The 18177-nt window shown below is 45.4% G+C and overlaps 1 protein-coding gene and 1 pseudogene across 1 annotated transcript in view; both read right to left on the reverse strand.

Moving 5' to 3' along the window:
* The window catches only part of ADAP2 (ArfGAP with dual PH domains 2), a 38604-nt gene extending 20829 nt beyond the window's left edge, over window positions 1-17775 (reverse strand). The window contains exons 1-6 of the mRNA XM_043964284.1: window positions 17581-17775; window positions 16804-16934; window positions 13986-14077; window positions 9899-9978; window positions 4300-4412; window positions 1969-2115 (exon numbers count right to left, since the gene is read on the reverse strand). Coding sequence (XP_043820219.1) covers window positions 1969-2115; window positions 4300-4412; window positions 9899-9978; window positions 13986-14077; window positions 16804-16934; window positions 17581-17674 — 657 coding nt within the window. The 5' untranslated portion in view covers window positions 17675-17775. The remainder of the gene's footprint in view (window positions 1-1968; window positions 2116-4299; window positions 4413-9898; window positions 9979-13985; window positions 14078-16803; window positions 16935-17580) is intronic.
* On the reverse strand, window positions 7395-7970 carry LOC122726521 (annotated as a pseudogene).
* Window positions 17776-18177: the final 402 nt, after the last annotated feature.

Raw genomic sequence — 18177 nt, forward strand, 5'->3', positions numbered from 1 at the left:
TGTCAGAACTGCCCTAACCATACTGTGAGAAATGAGGAGTGTAGTGGGAAGAGCCTTGGATTTGGGGCCAGAACACCTTAGCTCCCAATCTTGGTCCTACCTACTACCTATGTGGTCTTGGAGAAGATAATTTACTTCTCTGGACTTCAGTTTGTCCCTCTGTAAAATCGGGGGGTTCTATTCATCTCTTGAGGTTCTTTTCAAATTTAACTTGAACTCTGGGGTCTCTTGGAACAGCCTCTAAACAGCTCACCAAAGCCAACAGCTGAATTTTCAGGGTGAGCATTTGCATCTCAGAAATTGGTAAACAGTACATCTCGGGCCTTAATTATTTTTTGTTGTTGCTAATGATTGTATTTTTTTTTTTGGTGGGGCAATGAGGGTTAAGTGACTTGCCCAGGGTCAAACAGCTAGTAAATGTCAAGTGTCTGAGGCTGGATTTGAACCCAGGTCCTCCTGAACCCAGGGCCAGTGCTTTATCCACTGTTGCTATTGATTGTCAAGTCTTAATAAAATGATGGAGAAAAAATGGTAAGAATGAAGAGTAAAGTGAAGAGTGTGTCCTATGTACATTTTTTGTTTTCTGGAGAGCCAGCTATTAAACATTTACCAACACACCAGTAGATAGATAAATACCTGTGATTTCATCAGCATAGGGAATTCTCAGGTTGGAAACTCCCTCTACCAGTGAAGATGCCGCACCTTTTCTGGGATTTAATCTTGCTTTACCCTGAAAAGTTAAGTGACTTGTCGCGGGGTTATGGAACTAGAATGTATCAGAAGAAGGACTTGCACCCTGGTCTTTCTGATTTCAAGGCTGGCCTCTTCACCACATCAACTTCCCCTTAATCTGTGTTCCTATGAAACACAGCCTCTTACAGGTGTTAGGACTCCCGGAGGGCCCTCTCCTACTCTGTTTTTGCCTATAAATCAAGAAAGAACATCTGTCCTATGTAGATTTCTGCCTTTCTCTGGTGGTCTTCATGTAGCAGCCACATCAAGAAGCGAAGAGCCGAAAACCTAAACCGGGTAGGTTCTGCCCTATAGCTGATACTTGTTACCTTGTTGCTCGTAATAATAATAATACTGATAATGATATTTATGTAGCACTTTACATTTTACAAAATCTTTACAGAGTTATATCATTTGATATCCCCATTTTATAGATGATTAAAAGGAGGGTGAGGGGCAGCTATATGGCACAGTGGATAGAGCACCGGCCCTGGAGTCAGGAGTACCTGAGTTCAAATCCGGCCTCAGACACTTAACACTTACTAGCTGTATGACTCTGGGCAAGTCACTTAACCCCAATTGCCTCACTAAAAAAAATTTAAAAAAAAGGAGGCTGAGAGATCAGGTCCCACAGACAGTAGTAAAGCCGAGATCTGATTGGTTCTTTCTTGCCTCCACTAAAGCCCTGGACTTTTTTAAAACAGGGGCTGAGTCCCTTGCTCAACCTCTCTCTGCCGGGATTCCCCAGACTCTCCGTTGCCTGGTCTCTCCCTTCTGTCCCTCTATGCTCATGCTGATCTCCTGATTCCCTCAATCTGGACTGTTTCACTATATTTGGGACCAAGGCACCCAACTGCTCCCCTCAGCTTCTCTGACTGTTCTTCCCATCCACCACTGCCCTCACACTAAACCCAAGTCCTCTGCCCTCCACGGACTCCCAGAACCCAGAGGACTCTGTCACGCTAATTGATGTCCCCTCTATGATCCATTGCTACCAAAAATAATAAAATAAAATAAAATAAAAACCCTGCTCCTGGGGTTGCCCAGTCCCTGGTCTGCCTTGTTCTGATGCCAGCCCAGATTTAGTGATTGGAGGTTAGTTGGGGTAATGCCTTTTATCCAGAGAGGGAGAATCTCAAGATGCAGAGGACGGGGATTAAGAACACAAATGACATTAGTTAGAGGAGGCCGAGGTCAGGCTTCCTATAAGAGAGGCCAGGGCTCCGGGCTATTTACCTTCCCATTCTCATGATATACAAAGAGGTTCCTGGTGTGACCATCTTTCTTGTAGGTGATCTGAAGCCCATGTGGATTTCCTATCTTCTCTGTCTGGAATGTGGCATTCAAGTCCTTGATGCTGATGACAGCTTTGGGTGCCTTTCCCTGAAAGACAGACAATGATCCTACAAAAACCATCCCTTTAGTAAACCAAAGTTGTTGGAAGCAGAGGGCCTTAATTACCCATGTTTCCTGTCTCCCTAATGCTCTGAACACAGTAGCTTAATAAGTGTTTATCAAATAAATGAAAGGAGAACGATGGGAACATGGCGGCCCTACCCATAAAATGCCTCTCAGCAACTAGTTCAACTAACCCACAGGTACTCACCATCTCACATATCCGACCCACGCATCCCAGTTGTTAGAGCTTTCCCTTTCAAGTCTACCTTCTGTCTATTTTGGAGTATCTTGACCCATATATATATATGTGTGTGTGTGTGTGTGTGTGTGTGTGTGTGTGTGTGTATATACACACACATATACACATACATATATATACATATATACATACATATATACACATACATATATATACATATATATACACACACATACACACATATATATACACGTGTATATATGTGTGTGTGTATATTATATATATTGGGGGGGGTGGGAAAATGAGGGGTAAGTGACTTGCCCAGGGTCACACAGCTAGTAAGTGTCAAGTGTCTGAGGCCAGATTTGAACTCAGGTCCTCCTGAATCCAGGGCCAGTGCTCTATCCACTGCACCACCTAGCTGCCCCCATTTTTATTCATATTGTCACTCCCATGAGAATGTGCACTATTTGACAGCAGGGACTGACTTTGCCTTTGTATCCCCGGTACTTGGCACAGTGCCCAACACATAATAAGTAAATATTAATACATATTTTATAAATTTTATAAATAAATAAATAACATCACAAATGCCTACTGACTGCCTCTCTGGCCCTGCTCATTGAGCTCAGGGAGACCAGGTCCTGGCATCAGCAGACCTTGCTTGTTCTTTGTTCTGGAGCTAACACTTCCTAACTGTGTGACCTTGGGCATATCTTTTAATCTTTCTGAATTGGTTAAGTGGGATCTTGGGACCATAGATTTAGAGCCAGAGGGATCTTGAAGATCGCCTAGTCCAACTCCCTCCATTTAAAGATTTGCCATTGATGCCATCAGCTGGATGGTGACCTCCCTTGCTCCCCAAGGTCCTTTGGGCCTTGTCATCTTCCCTGCCAACCCAAGTACTTCCTGGCCTTTTTGTTTTCCATAAAATGAACATAAGAATGAGCTCTCCTCTATGTATTATTGTTCAACCATTTTTCTTTTCTTTTCTTTTTTTTTTTTTGGTGAGGCAGTTGGGGTTAAGTGACTTGCCCAGGGTCACACAGCTAGTAAGTGTCAAGTGTCTGAGGCCAGATTTGAACTGAGGTCCTCCTGAATCCAGGGTCCGTGCTCTATCCACTGTGCCACCTAACTGCCCCTATCAGCCATTTTTCAAACAACTCTTTGTGATCCCATTTGGGGTTTTCTTGGCAAAGATATTAGAGTGGTTTTCCATTGCGTTCTCCAGCTTATTTTACAGATGGGGAAACTGAGGCAAACAGGGTGAAGTCATTTGCCCAGGGTCACACAGCTAGTGACCATCTGAGACCAGATTTGAACCCAGGTCTTCCTGCCTCCAGGACCAGTCCTCTATCCACTGTGCCAAGTAGCTGCCCCCTCCATTAAAATGGGAAATCTTTAAGCAGGGGCTGGCTCAGTTTGTCTATCCCAGCTCTTAGCACACAGAAAGAGCTTAATAGCTGCTTTTCATTCATTGCCATTTTCTAAGAATACCCTTGGTACTAGGGTACAATTGGCTCTAGTTGAACCTCCAGTGGGTTGATGGCTGACCCTATTGAGCTAATCCAGGGACTCTTAACCTTTGTGAGTGTGTCATCAATCCCTTCCGCAATCCAGTGATGTCTATGCTCCCCTTCTTGGATAATATTTCTAAATGCACAAAATATGACACATGGGATTACAAAGGAAACCAATTACACTGAAATGAGTTATTGAAATATTAAAAAAAAAAACAAGTTTATGGGGGCAGCTAGGTGGCACTGCAGTGGATAGAGCACCAACCCTGGATTCAGGAGGACCTGAATTCAAATCCAGCCTCAGACACTTGACACTAGCTGTGTGACCCTGGGCAAGTCACTTAACCCCAAATGCCTCAGGAAAAACAAAAAAAAAACCAAGAAACCCAAGTTCATGACCCATATTTCAGAATCCTATTCTAACCCATGAGGACCAACAATAACACTTACCTCTTCTTTGGTGTAGTATTTCAAAAGGCCTTCTCTCGCCATGAGGACAAACTTCCTCTTCAGGTACTGCCCATTGTCCCTCCCCCGCTTCCATAGGAGCCCTTCTCGGTTGCCTTTAATCAACAAGGATGAGAAACAGACTGGTCGGTGCCCTGGCCCCAGGTCCCAAATTCCCTCACCAGAAACACCCTGGATCCTTTAGTTACTTCAGTTTAACAAAACTGGAAGTTGCTCCCTGTTGCCAAATGTTCTCTGGAAGAATATGGCGGAAGGAGCATGGGACTCAGAGTCAGGTGATACCTGCATTAGGATGTATGCTCTTTGCCTAAAATAGATCCTGGCATTTAATAAATAGTAGTGATTAATTGACCTAAACCCAGCCTCTGATACATGTGGGACCGTGAATGGTGAAGTCATTCAACTCTTTTAGCTTCAGTTTCTTGATCTGTAAAATGAGGAATTGCAATCAAGATCAGAAGAAATAATCTCCGGGGCAGCTAAGTGGTGCAGTGGATAGAGCACTGGCCCTGGATTCAGGAGGATCTGAGTTCAAATCGGGCCTCAGATACTTGACACTTACTAGCTGTGTGACCCTGGGCAAGTCACTTAACCCTCACTGCCCTGCCCCCCCCCCCCAAAAAAAGAACAAGAACAAGAAGAGATGATGTACATAGAAGGGTTTTGTCAACCCCGAAGGGCCATTTAAGTGTCAGTCATCGTCATCGTTGTTATCGAAAGAATCAAAAGCATGGATGATGCCAATGGAAGACACATAAGGGTCCAAGCAAGCTATATCATACTGACATCAGGGGGGTGCCCCAAAGTGGGCACATAAGACAACATCAAGGATGAGTCCAATCGAGAAAAGGAGGCAAGCCAGTCTCGTGGCCATAGGAAGGATCAACAGACAGATTGCCCAACAGACTCTGGAGGTGTCCATGATATGATAAAGAAGTTGAGAAGCCTTCAGAATGGCGAGGAGATCTTCTCTGGAGGAATGTGGAGATACACTCAGAAAAACAACCAACCAAACAGGGTAAGAAGGCAAGGGCGCATTCTGATCTGCATTGGCATCAATGACAGAAGTGAGAGACGCCAGGTACCCCAAGCTAAGCCTTTTGGGACACCTGTATATCCCAACTTCCAAGTTAAGGACCTCTGGCCTAAGGGAGAAAAGTCACTCCTGGAATCTTTCCGCAAGGGTCCACCAAATCAGATGCACTTTCATTATCCATCTAAGGGTTATTTACTTTTGTGTGTGTGTGAGGCAATTGGGGTTAAGTGACTTGCCCAGGATCACACAGCTAGTAAGTGTCAAGTGTCTGAGGCTGGATTTGAATTCAGGTCCTCCTGACTCCAGGGCCAGTGCTCTATCCACTGTATCACCTAGCTGCCCCGGGTTATTTACTTTTCGAATTAGCTGCAACAGCATTTTAATGAGGAGGTTGGAAAAATAAATGTGTTTGTTTGTTTTAAAGAAGCCTCTGAGCCACCAGATGGCCAGTCCTCTCTATGATTTAGGAACGCAGTTTTATTTCCCTGGGCCTCAGTTCTCAGTTTCCTCATCTGTAAAATTTGAGGGTTGAACTAGAGATCCATTTCAGCTCTAGAGCCATGATCCTAATAAATAGAAAATTTCAAAATGTCTCTACCTGGAATTTAATAACATATATATATATGTATATGTGTGTGTATACGTAATATATTCATTTAATCCTGATTAACTCACTCCATAATCTCACCATAGTGTCTTTTTTTTATTGTCCAAAATGTTTATTATGAAGAACTGAAGGGTCTCAGTGATTTGCTCTCCTCCTCATTAAATGATTACAATAAAAAAAAGGTCTTAGAAAAATATGAATAACCAAAATATCAGAAAGAAATTAGGTTAAAAGGCCTTTAAAAAAGATTGGAAGGCCCCACTTACCCTCTTTAGAAAAGAATTGTGGTTTGTGAAAGTAGTATGTTCACACCACTAGTGAACGGCAGAGGCAAAGGCATTTAAGGCTTATGAGAATGGCAGGGAGAAATATTATTCACTTTACTCTCTTATGTAAGGCAGGCCTTTTGAGCTAAGGGCTTCTTCTAGATGACAAAAGTTACCCTGGAAGATATGGGTGCAAAACTCTGCCATTAAGAATAGGTCTACAGGGGCAGCTAGGTGGCACAGTGGATAGAGCACCAGCCCTGGAGTCAGGAGGACCTGAGTTCAAATCTGGCGTCAGACACTTAACACTTACTAGCTGTGTGACCCTGGGCAAGTCACTTAACCCCAATTGCCTCACAAAAAAAAAAAAAGAATGGTCTACAAACAAGGGAAAAGGAAAATTGGTTCGACTGATAAGCACTTGCAGAAGTCAAATCAAGTCCAATACCCCTTTCAAGTTGCAGCTTAGTGAGTCTTCCCCTGGCTTTTGTGGGAAAGGTCAAAAAGCCTCATAGGATATCTGCTGAACAATGCATCATGGAGGCAAACAGAAGGACACAGATAGATTTAATACCCGTTTTCTTAGATATTAACAGTGCCCCCATAAAAGATAAAGGTCCTGTATCATCACTCTACAATTTAGGGGCTCTGTGAGCTAAATGATCCATTACCCTTCTGACACACAACTTGTATCCCTTACCAGACAAGGGAGGAGGAGCATTCCTTGGGCAGCTGTCCAACATATTATTCCCATGGATTTTTAGTCCCCTAGTGACACTGTCAATGGCTGCTGCTGCAGGACCATGCTTTTTGCCTACCAAATCACGAATGTTCCCAGTACCTATGATGATCCTACTCTTTCCCCATTTTCTTTCACTCCATCAAAGATTCTCTCATATTTGGAACTAATTCTGGGATGAAAACCTGGGGAATTCCTTCTTGCTCCCATAACATTTGTTTTGTCTATTCCCTGAAAGGCTCTGTGTCTCCTGGTCCCGTGTAGCCCCAGCTGTTTCTAGAAGCCAAGTTGGAGCAGCAAGCTACATGAAAATCTTCACGTAAATCCTCAACCCCTCCCCTCCCTGCCCCACCCCAATTCTCACTAATTAGAAACCTTGACACCCTAACAGAAGAGTTTCTAGTCTGAAGATGCTGGTAGTAGTTTCCTTTAGTAGAAAGAGATGCTGGATTTGCCACCTGGTGGGTTGAAGACTTTGTTGTGTGAGCGAGGCCTGGGGCCCAACCTGGGCTCATGGTTGTCAGTCTTGAGTTTAGACTCAGTTTCCTTGGCTCATTCCTCCTTTCCTTTATCACATTTCTCATCATGTTCTTCTTTTGAAGATTGTGTATTCTCTGTAGCTCTAAGTTGCGATTTTGTGTCCTCACCTTCACATAAGACAATATGATCCTTGGGCTTGTTTGGGTGGGCTAAGGGTGCAGTAATGGTGACTGGAGACCCAAAGATGTCACTGGTCTTCCCACCAGGGGGATTCAAACGATACCGAGCCTGCACAGGAGTAGGCTCTTCAAAGATACCACTTCCTGTGCCTCCTGGAGGATTTGACCTTTTGGGTGTATTCTGAGGTTCCTCAGATGCTCCAAAGATATTAGATGCCATTCTATTTGGTCTATTTGAAGGAATAACTTCTTCTGGAGTTCCAAAGAGATTGTTTGAGTCTCCTCCAGGGGGTTTCATTACCCTGGAGCTTGGCTTGCCGCCCTCATTCTCCTGCCCCTGGAACATGTCGGCAGCAGCTGCGACGGTGATAATGGTTGTGGCACCTGTAGCGGCAGGGGCAGCAGCAGCAAAGCTCCTCTCGTACTCACCATAGTGTCTTAATCGGGCTAAGGCTAGGGACTAGACCTATGATTTCATTAGTAAAGGATGTGCCCAAGTGAAGAAGCTCTGTCTCCTAATTCAGGTCAACATCTTCTCTGCAACATATCCTCTTAAAGGGTTGCCTTCCACAATTCAAGTGACTTGTTCAGGGTCACATAGCCATTTTGAGTCAGGATTTGAACCCAGATCTTCCTGGTGACAACAGCTCAAACATGCAGCAGTTTATGGTTTCAGAACCCTATAGAAGGCTCAATTCGTTTGATCTGATCCACCTTTGTGAGGTAGGTGGTCTGTTACTATCTCCATTTTAGAGATAACTAAACTGAGCCTTGGACACAGGCTAAGTAACGTGCCCAAGCTCACAGCAAGTAAGCAGTAGAGCCAAAGCTTACACCTATGCTGGGTTCATTGTGTGACCCGCTGTGCTAGGCTCTCTGCAGTTAGATAGTGGTTTATAGTATCTGTGCTACAGCTTCTCATTGGCACCAGATAACTGAGAGCTGACTACACTGATCAGCCAGTCAGTCAGTCGATCAACAACAGCATTTATTAAGTGCCTACTGTGTGAGAGACATTGTTAAACTACACTGATTTGGTAATCATAATCAGTCAATCGACAAGCATTTAGTATCTACTGATTTGGTCATCATAATCAGCCAGTCAGTCAATCAACAAACATTTATTAAGTGCCTACTGTGTGCCAGACATTGTGTTAAACTACACTGATTTGGTAATCATAATCAGTCAATCGACAAGCATTTAGTATCTACTGATTTGGTCATCATAATCAGCCAGTCAGTCAATCAACAAACATTTATTAAGTGCCTAATGTGTACCATGCTAAGCAGAGTGAATACAAAGAAAGGCAAAAGACAGTTCCTGCTCTCAAGGAGCTCACAGTCTAATGGAGGAGACATGTCAACAAACATGTTCAAACAAACCATATTCAGGACAAGTTGTAGATAATCAACAGAGGGAAGGCACTGGTATTAAGGACTGGGAAAGGCTTCCTGAAGAAGAAGGTGGAATTTGGATCTCAACAATTACTCAGCTGCAAACCAATTATTTTATCCAGTTATGCAATTGCCCTTGAACATTAAACATTAAAAAAAAAAAAGAGTTATCCCAGAACTATGTCTAGCTGAAATCCATTGAAAAAGATGAGAATGGGAGCAGCTAGGGGGCGCAGTGGATAGAGCACCAGCCCTGCATTCAGGAGGACCTGAGTTCAAAGCCGGCCTCAGACACTTAACACTTACTAGCTGTGTGACCCTGGGCAAGTCACTTAACCCCAATTGCCTCACTAAAAAAAAAAAAAAAAAGATGAGAATGGAAACCAACAGCAGCAATTTCTCCATCACAGTGGATGAAGAGCCAGCCTCAGAGGAAAAAAGACCTCCATTCAAATCCTACCTCAGACACAACCTGGCTGTGTGACTCCCGGTGTGCCTTATTACTCTTTTCTGGGTCTCAGTTTCCTCATCTATAAAACTGAGGCAATCAGATTCATTGGCCTCTAAGGTCCTTTCTAAATCTATGATCCTGGGTGAGTTACTTAGCTTTTCGGTGTCCCATGGAGCTCTGTCATGCAATAAATTACAGAGCAGGTTCTGATCGGCTACTAATGGATATGAGAGGAATGTTCTTATCAGGAATTTCCTTATGCCTGTGAAGTCACTCTATGAAATGAAGGAATTGGATTATGTCAGCTGTAAGCACCTATTAGCTATATATAAAACACAACTGCTCTGCCAAGATTCTGGCTGAGGCACTAAAGTCACATTTTCTTGTGCCAATAAAAACACAAACTTTAACAATAGAATCTGCCTTACCGGAGATGGCCCAGGTGAGGCTGCCTGCCACAAACTCCTGTCTCTCATATTTGGCTCGGATCCATTGCTCCTTTAAAACCCTGAAGAGAGAAAGGGTGTGATTAGCTGTGTCTGCAACAGTCTTTCCCATAGGAAAGGTAGGCTCTTGATGAAATTCCTACAGCTGGATGGAAATCAGAGGTACAGTCTCATACTAGGCTGGTACCAGGCTCCCTCCTCCAAACGTCTCCTGGTTGGTGAAGCAGGAACCTGAACACCCTTAACCTATTTGAACCCCAAAAAGCGAAGCTGAATTTAGAAAATTAAGCTTGCTAAGTCCATGCTCACCTTGTGTCACCTGTAACTTCTGGAGAAACACACACAGAGAGATTAGATTTCTCATTGATGTGAAACTCAGATTCTAGAACTAAGAAGTCACCCCAAGACCCAGGTGTTTGTGGTGGCGGGAAGGACAGACTGTGTCCAGTGTGGCCACAAGAACTTCTTGGGTAAATACTGAAAAGAAACCAACCCTGGACCCTGGACTTGGCTTTAGTGGCTTTTAAAAATATGTCTCATTTGGAGGGGCAGCTAGGTGGCGCAGTGGATAGAGCACCAGCCCTGGATTCAGGAGGACCTGAGTTCAAATCCAGCCTCAGACACTTGGCACTTACTAGCTGTGTGACCCTGGGCAAGTCACTTGACCCCAATTGCCTCACCAAAAAAAAAAAAAATCTCATTTGGACATAATTGTATATTGTCTCTCACATTAGACGGGCAGATCCTTGAGGGCAGAGACTGATTTGGCCTTTCTTTGTTATCCCAACAACTTAGTTCAGTGCCCAGCACATGGTAGGCCCTTCATAAATTCATGCTGACTTGATTTTGAGGTTAAGAAAGACTAGGGATGGGTTCAAAATCTTTACCAAAGGTGGGACAGCTAGGTGGCACAGTGGATAAAGCACCAGCCCTGGATTCAGGAGGACCCGAGTTCAAAGCCGGCCTCAGACACTTAACACTTACTAGCTGTGTGACCCTGGGCAAGTCACTTAACCCCCATTGCTTCTCAAAAAAACCCAAAAAACAAACAAACAAAAAAAAGAGTACAAAATCTTTACCAAAGGCAGCCAGGGATAGGCTACCCCGCCTCCCCATCTCTGCTGTCCCTAAAATAACTCACCCTTGCCAGGAAAGGGCATGCACCCCATTGACATCTTAGAGACTCCTACTTTGGGGCAAGAATTTGGACCTACCACAAGCTGTGCCATTTCTGTGGCATGGGTCTTCCCGCCCCCCTCACCAACTAGAATGTATGCTCCTGGAAGACAGCATCAAGTTTCTTTGTTTTCTGCTCTCTTAGTACAGTGTGTGGCACACTGTAAGTACTTAATAAATGCTCGTTGACTGCTGACTGACTGTACACCTCTACTTATTGGGCTCAGGGAGACACAGCATAGGCATCTAGGTTCTGGTTTTGAGTCTAACACTTTCTTTTATTTATTTATTTATCTGTTCATTTATTTATTTATTTATTTATTTGTGCTGCGCAATTGGGGTTAAGTGACTTGCCCAAGGTCACACAGCTAGTAAGTGTCAAGTGTCTGAGGTCAGATTTGAACTCAGGTCCTCCTGAATCCAAGGTTGGTGCTCTATCCACTGTGCCTCCAAGCTGCCCCAAGTCTAACACTTTCTAGCTGTGTGACCTTGGGCAAATGGGCTTAATCTCTCTGAGCCTGTTGAGTCTGAGCTTTTTTGACCCAAAGTCTCACTCCTAGAACATTCCAAGCCCTTTTGTTAAGTTTCAATACCCTTTCTCCAATTAAATTCAATTGAATCCAATTTAACAAACACTTTATTGAAAGCCTACCACAAACAAGTTAAGTTCTGGGAAATGCAACAAACATCCAAGGAGTTTCTGCCCTTGGGGAGTTTACATTCTGCCTTATTCAATTCCAAAATTAGTCAACTGGGAAGTTGAAGGACTTGGCTTCTACCTACCTACCTCTGTAGGTCTGTACCTCTGTACCTCTGTACCTTGGGAACAGGCTGAGCTCACTTGAACCCCACAAAATCAAGTAAGTCAATGCGGGGGGCGGGGTCAAATCTCAAGTCCATTTTAAGAACACACTTGAAACTACTCAAGCTTACACATCTGAAAATCGACCAACTATCTGATAAATGGTAACATTAAAGAAACAACAGACTTCTTTTTTGTCAGCAAAATAGTGGAGTTGACAGGTATGGTCACTGTAAGCCAACGGGCTATCCACAGGGTCACTGGCCCCAAAAGAGTAATGAGTTCTTGCTGCATATGCTAAAAAATGCAGAAAGTGATGGAGAACTAAGTTTGAATGTGGATTCTCTTGTCATTAAGCCTGTCCAGATTTATAAGGCCCCCAAAATGCACAGGCATATGTGAGATTTAAAATTGGATACTAGAGCATTAACCTCCTCTTTTAACTGTTTCCCTTATTTATCTCCCAGACTAGTAAATGGAAGAAGCCTCTGGTCTCTAGTTAGAGCTTTTATTGTTTGGAAATTACAAGGTGATGTTGATTAGAGGGATAGGAAAGTAGAAATACAAAACAAATAGTCTTAAGTCTAAGTTTAGTCTATATTCCGTATAAAACTCACCAAAAGCCCAAGGCCACCTTTGGAGGGGAGAGCCACGTCAAGCATGTGCTGCTACAGCGAGCCGTGCAGAGTTGAACTCCAGTCAGCGTCTGTCTGTGCAGCGCAGCCAGCTAACAAGGAGAGCCGAAAAGAGACCCCCACTTCCGTTCTCTCCTTGCCTTTTAAGCTCGCACCCCGGAAGTGGAGTGCTTAGCAGCTGGACTGGTGTGCGTTGCCCATGCACAGCCGTTGGTCTCCTCCCCGAAAGGGTGGTCCTTTAAAAACTGGCATCTTTCCGTATTCACTAACTGACTGTTAAAAACTTTTTTACCACACATACTTATAGGACTCCTAGACCAATCAGCTCATCCCTGAGTTCCCTTTACCATATTGATATGATACTGACTGAAACGGAAGAACTCATTCCTAAGCCAGAAGATATTACTCAAAAGATGCCCCAAAAGAAATGGAAGAAACCAAAACTTATTACTCAGGAGTATATGAGACTTGAATATGCAAATAAAAGTGAAATTGAAATGTTTTTAAAGAGAGAAGTTTAAAAAAAGAGAGAGAGAGAGAGAGAAGTCAGAACTCAGTCGTCCTATCCAACACTCACACCCGACTCCTAGTCAACCCAGTTGCTTCTGGAATGAGGAATTATGAAAGCTGAAAGGAACCCTTAGAGGCCATCTAGTACAAATTCAGGGGAGGAAATAGGAGTTCCCTCAGAAGGGAGGTGACTTGCCCAAGATCCTACTAACTAGTGGAAGAACTAGGACTAGAACTCAGTTCTCTTGCCAGTGAAACTTCCCCTGGGTGCAGCTAGATAGATGGTACAGTGGATAAAGCACAGGCCCCGGATTCAGAAGAACCTGAGTTCAAATCTGACCTCAGACACTTGATACTTACTAGTTGTGTGACCTTGGGCAAGTCACTTAACCCTCACTGTCCCGCAAAAAAAAAAAAAAGAAAAGAAAGAAAGAAAGAAATGAAAAGAAAAGAAACTTCCCCTCGATCACACTGCCTCACTGAAGAGGAAGTCACCTACAAGACTTGGGCCTTAATGTCAGGAAAAATGTCCTACAATTAGAGCATTCTGAAATAGGAATGAATGGGCTGCCTCAATAGTCATCGGGCTCACCCTCCCTGACAGGTCTTCAAGCAGAAACTAGATGACCACTTGTCAGCCCCTGGGGGTTCTTTTCTTCAATGGGATGCTGAGGATCTTTCCAACTCTCAAATTCTGTGATTCTGAGACCTAGATTCTGGTTAGGTTAACAGCCAACCAAGTTTGGGCTCTCTCCATGGGCCACTGCCCATTCTAAGTCATAAGAGGAGAGATAAATAAGGTTGAGGGTCAGTAGTGAATAAAGGGCACTGGGTTTGAAGTTGGGAAGACCCAAGTTTGAATCCTGCCTCAGACACTTAGGAGGATGATAGTAATGGTGGGGGGGAGGGGGAAGACCGGCACAGACCCTAAAAGAACCCCACTTACAGGCAGTCCTCAGACTGGGGGATGTAGTAGAAAGCAGGGACTTTTGCTTCATATTTCGCCTTGGAGCAGAGGTTTCCATTTCGTGTCATAAACTGAAAAACAAAATTCAGCCCGGTGACTGCCCTCCTCAGCATCAATGTCTGGGCTTAGGCCCTTCCCTCCTCTCCAGCCACTGCACCCCTCCCCCACCCCCACCCCCGCCTTGAGTTCTCCCATTTCCCTGAATGATCTTAGAGCCTAAAATGCGAAATGAAACCACAGCAAGTGCTGACAAATCTATCCTTTCCTGTCTTTCAATGGAGGCGTTCCCTGGTCATGGGAAGAGGCTGCTGCCCCCAAGCCCTAGAGTCACTCACTGCCCTTAATTCTGCCAGAAGACTGGTGACTCCAGGCTCCAACCGTGAGCTCCTGCCGCAGGCAGCTGGGAAACCAGCGGGCCAGACAAACAGACTGGCCTGACAGGCTGCTGGCCAAGAGAGCGGTAGAGCAGGCTAGTCCAGGGTTGCCTTCCAGGAGGGGGCAGAAGGATCCACGTCACTGAATTGGGCAGATGCCTGCGGACACTAGGAAGCAGGTAGGGGCTTGGCAATCAGATTAACGGCACATATGATTTTTTCCTTCTGATCCAGATGCTTTGGTACTTTGTAGCCCCCTGAGGCAAACTACAGGGGGCACTGCAAACAGTGGCTACTGCTGGACCATCACAGAACAGGCTGGCTGAGTGCCCAGGGAACGACAGAATGCCAATCCTACCACGATGATTGTTAACATTTACACAAAGTTTACAAACACTTTGCATGTGTTCTCTCCCTTGATCCTCACGACTCGAACTACACAAAAGCATTATTATCTTCCTCCTTTTTTTTTTTTTTACAGATGAGGAAACTAATTTAGAAAGGTTCAAGGACCTTACCCAAAGTCAGAGTTCAGACGAGGCAAAGCTGGAAAGAGAACCAAAATCTTCTGATTCCTAATCCCCAAGCTTTCTCTGCTCTGTCATAGCCTGCCTTTTAGTAAAAATATCTGTCCATGAGCATGGTTAACTCTCTATGGGATATATTAACTCCCAGCTAGTCAATTACTAAACAGCACATTTCTGGGCAGCTTCTTAATCATCAGCATACTACAGGTCTGGAAATTCAAGTGTGTGTGTGTGTGTGTGTGTGTGTGTGTGTGTGTGTGTGAGAGAGAGAGAGAGAGAGAGAGAGAGAGAGAGAGAGAGAGAGAGAGAGAGAGAGAGAGAGAGATTTCGATTTCTCTGTTTTAGCGAACTCCCAAGGTAGTAAACTCCCTTTACTGATGTACTGATGCAGTCTGACAGCTGCTCCACCCCATACAGTCTTAGAGAGTTTACCTGGGACACTAAGAGCTTAAATGACTTGCTTAGAGTCTCAATGCCAATATGTGTTTGGGGTGGGATTTGAACCCAGGTCTTTGGGACTCCAGGACAGCTCTCTAGGGACTATACCAAAATGCATCTTGCCTTCTAATTTTTTTTTTTTTTTGGTGAGGCAATTGGGGTTAAGTGACTTGCCCGGGGTCACACAGCTAGTAAGTGTTAAGTGTCTGAGGCCAGAGTTGAACTCAGGTTCTCCTGACTCCAGGGCCAGTGCTCTATCCACTGAGCCACCTAGCTGCCCCGTTGCCTTCTAATTTTAACACCAACCTGAGCCGAGCTGTAAGGAGGTAAATCTTCTAGAGGTGAAGGAAAGGACTGGGTTCTACTTCCTCAGTCAAAGATATTGGGGAGGGGAGATTATATGATATTTGGGGATTTTATGGTCACTGCTCCCCTCTGTGAGAGAGGCAGCCTGAAATAATAGGAGAGAGCCGGCTGCTAAAACAGGAAGACCTGGGTCTAAGTCCCTCCCCGACACACAGTGGCTGTCTTACTTATATTTGACTCCCCTCCACCACATCCTATGATCCTGCCAGATCAACGGGCAACATGTTCCTTGAATAAATTTGCCTTTCCATGTTCCATTTCAGTGCCTTTGTACTTGGCTATTCCCCTTCCCCTCCCCCTCCCCCTCCCCTTCGATTCCCTGGCTTCCCTCAAGGCTCAGCTCGAATGCCACCTTCCTCCGGGGGCCTTTCTGGGTTCCCCGCCAGGGGCTTGAGCCTTCTCCTCTAAAGTTACCTTCCAACTTACTCTGCAGGTATCTGGTATATAACTACTTCTGCATACGCTTTTGATCCCCAGACAGTCGTCTCCCCATCAGAATGTTAGTTACTTGAGGGCAGAGACTAGTTTTGCTTTTGATTTTTATCACCAGACACATAAAGAACGCTGATTTACTAGGGGTTGTTGGCTTGATTTAAACTTTCAAGGCCCCAGGCAACTGTCTAAGACTAACTTGTAGAGAAGTTCAGATCTGTCTTGGAAGAGGGACTTTCCTCAGGCAGAGGTTCTCTATACCAGTGAAATCAGAGGCCCAGTCCCTGAGCAGGGATAAAGGAAGATTAACCCCATTAGTATCATCTTCACATGTGAAAGATGGGAATATGTGGTGCCAGGCTTGAGCAATCATCCTCTTGAAATTCCTGGTGTGGTAGGAGAAAGTGCTAGCTTGGGAAGCAAGAGAACGGGTTCAATTCCCCTCTGTGTGGGTATCTGATATGTAGCTATCTATGCACATGCTTTTGATCGCCAGGCTGTGGTATATTAGAATGTAAGCTTCTTAGGTAAATCTCTTCTCTTCCGGCCTCAGTTTCTTCCTCTGTAAAAGGAGAGAGTCCAGAGTCGGAGATCTCTAAGATCCCTGAAATCTCTGTCATTTTTCCGCCTAGGATTATCTAGTCCCATTCCCCCTTCTACCTCGACGATACTGTCATCCCAGAAGTCAAGTCGAACTGATTTCACTTTACTGATCTCAGGGAAGTTCCGGTGCACTCCAGAGCAATTCAGGCAAATGAAAATTCCCAGCTTGTAAGAAGCCCAGTCAGGATCTGCAGGGGGGAAGAGAGGACATCTAGAAAACTGGGTTGGGGTAAGGTTTAGGTGGGAACAGATAACCCAGAGCGCTGCTGCTGGCACCCTGGCGAGCAGAACTGGGTTGTCGTGCGTGGGTGCGTGGGGAGGAGGGTGGTACACAGTCTAATGGACACGTAGAGGAAAACTTGGCCTTGAGCCGGACTCTGGCAGCAGGGCTACTTACTGGCTCTAATTTCCACCCCAACATCAACTCTTAGAAAGTGCTTTAAGGGAGTACCCTACTTTCTCAGCTTCGAAATCGCCCCACTCTCCCTCTCCCGAACAGGTGGACACCTCACCTAAGCAGAAGTCTTATTGAATGCTAAACAGCCCTGTTGGAAGAACAGTGAATCCGAGTGAAGAAAAACTTCAGAAAGGCCCATTTCTAAGGGGACAGGGAGGACTGGGCTAGGAAACACCAACAGAGAAGAAACCTTGGGCCGAGAAGTCCGTAGAAAAGCGCAGAGAAAATAAGGTAGTCGGGATGGGCAGACGCAGAGAAGACGAAAAGCTCTCAGGGTGTGGGGTCGGACTGCTAGGAGGCTCTGGACGCAAGGGTCCAGGCTGGGGGTGGGGTGTCACCAGGAGCACCCTGAGCCCCGAGGGCTCTTGGTCTCTTACCTGGAGCTCCGCAGTCCGCACACACGCCGTTGCCGGTGCCAGCCGCCCGCAGCAGCTCCAGCAAGCGCCTCTTGTTGTGCTCCCGGTCCCCCATCGCCCGCCCGGGGCTTCCTGCTCAGCCAGTGCGGCCCCCGAGACACGCTCGGGGTTCCTGGAGCGCCCCGGCTCTGGCCATGGTGTGTGCGTCCGCTCAGCTCTGCGCGGTGGTTCGCTTCACACGGGGAAGAGTGACCGCTCAGGAGCGGAGCCGACGCCCTGGCCCGCCCCACTCCGCTCAGTCCCCGCCCAGACAAAGGCTTGAGGTTTTGTTTTTATTTTGTTTTTATTTTTTCCTCTTCGGTTGGTTTACGTGTTAACTTGCGTTTGTTCCCATGTGCACTGCAGTGGGGGGTCAGTGGCGGGGCCGTGGAGAGAGCTGACCTGTGTTATGCGCTTGCAGACATAGACATTAGAGGTTGCGAGGCGCAGTGGGATGGAGTGAGGAGAAAGCTCCGGATTCAAATTTCACCTCCTGCCCTTTCCTAGCCGTGTGATCTTGAACTAATCACTTAACTTTCCCGGACCTCAGTTTCCTCATGTGTAAAATGGGCATAACAG

This window comes from Dromiciops gliroides, chromosome 4 (genome assembly GCF_019393635.1).
Source record: "Dromiciops gliroides isolate mDroGli1 chromosome 4, mDroGli1.pri, whole genome shotgun sequence".
Taxonomy (NCBI): Eukaryota; Metazoa; Chordata; class Mammalia; order Microbiotheria; family Microbiotheriidae; genus Dromiciops; species Dromiciops gliroides.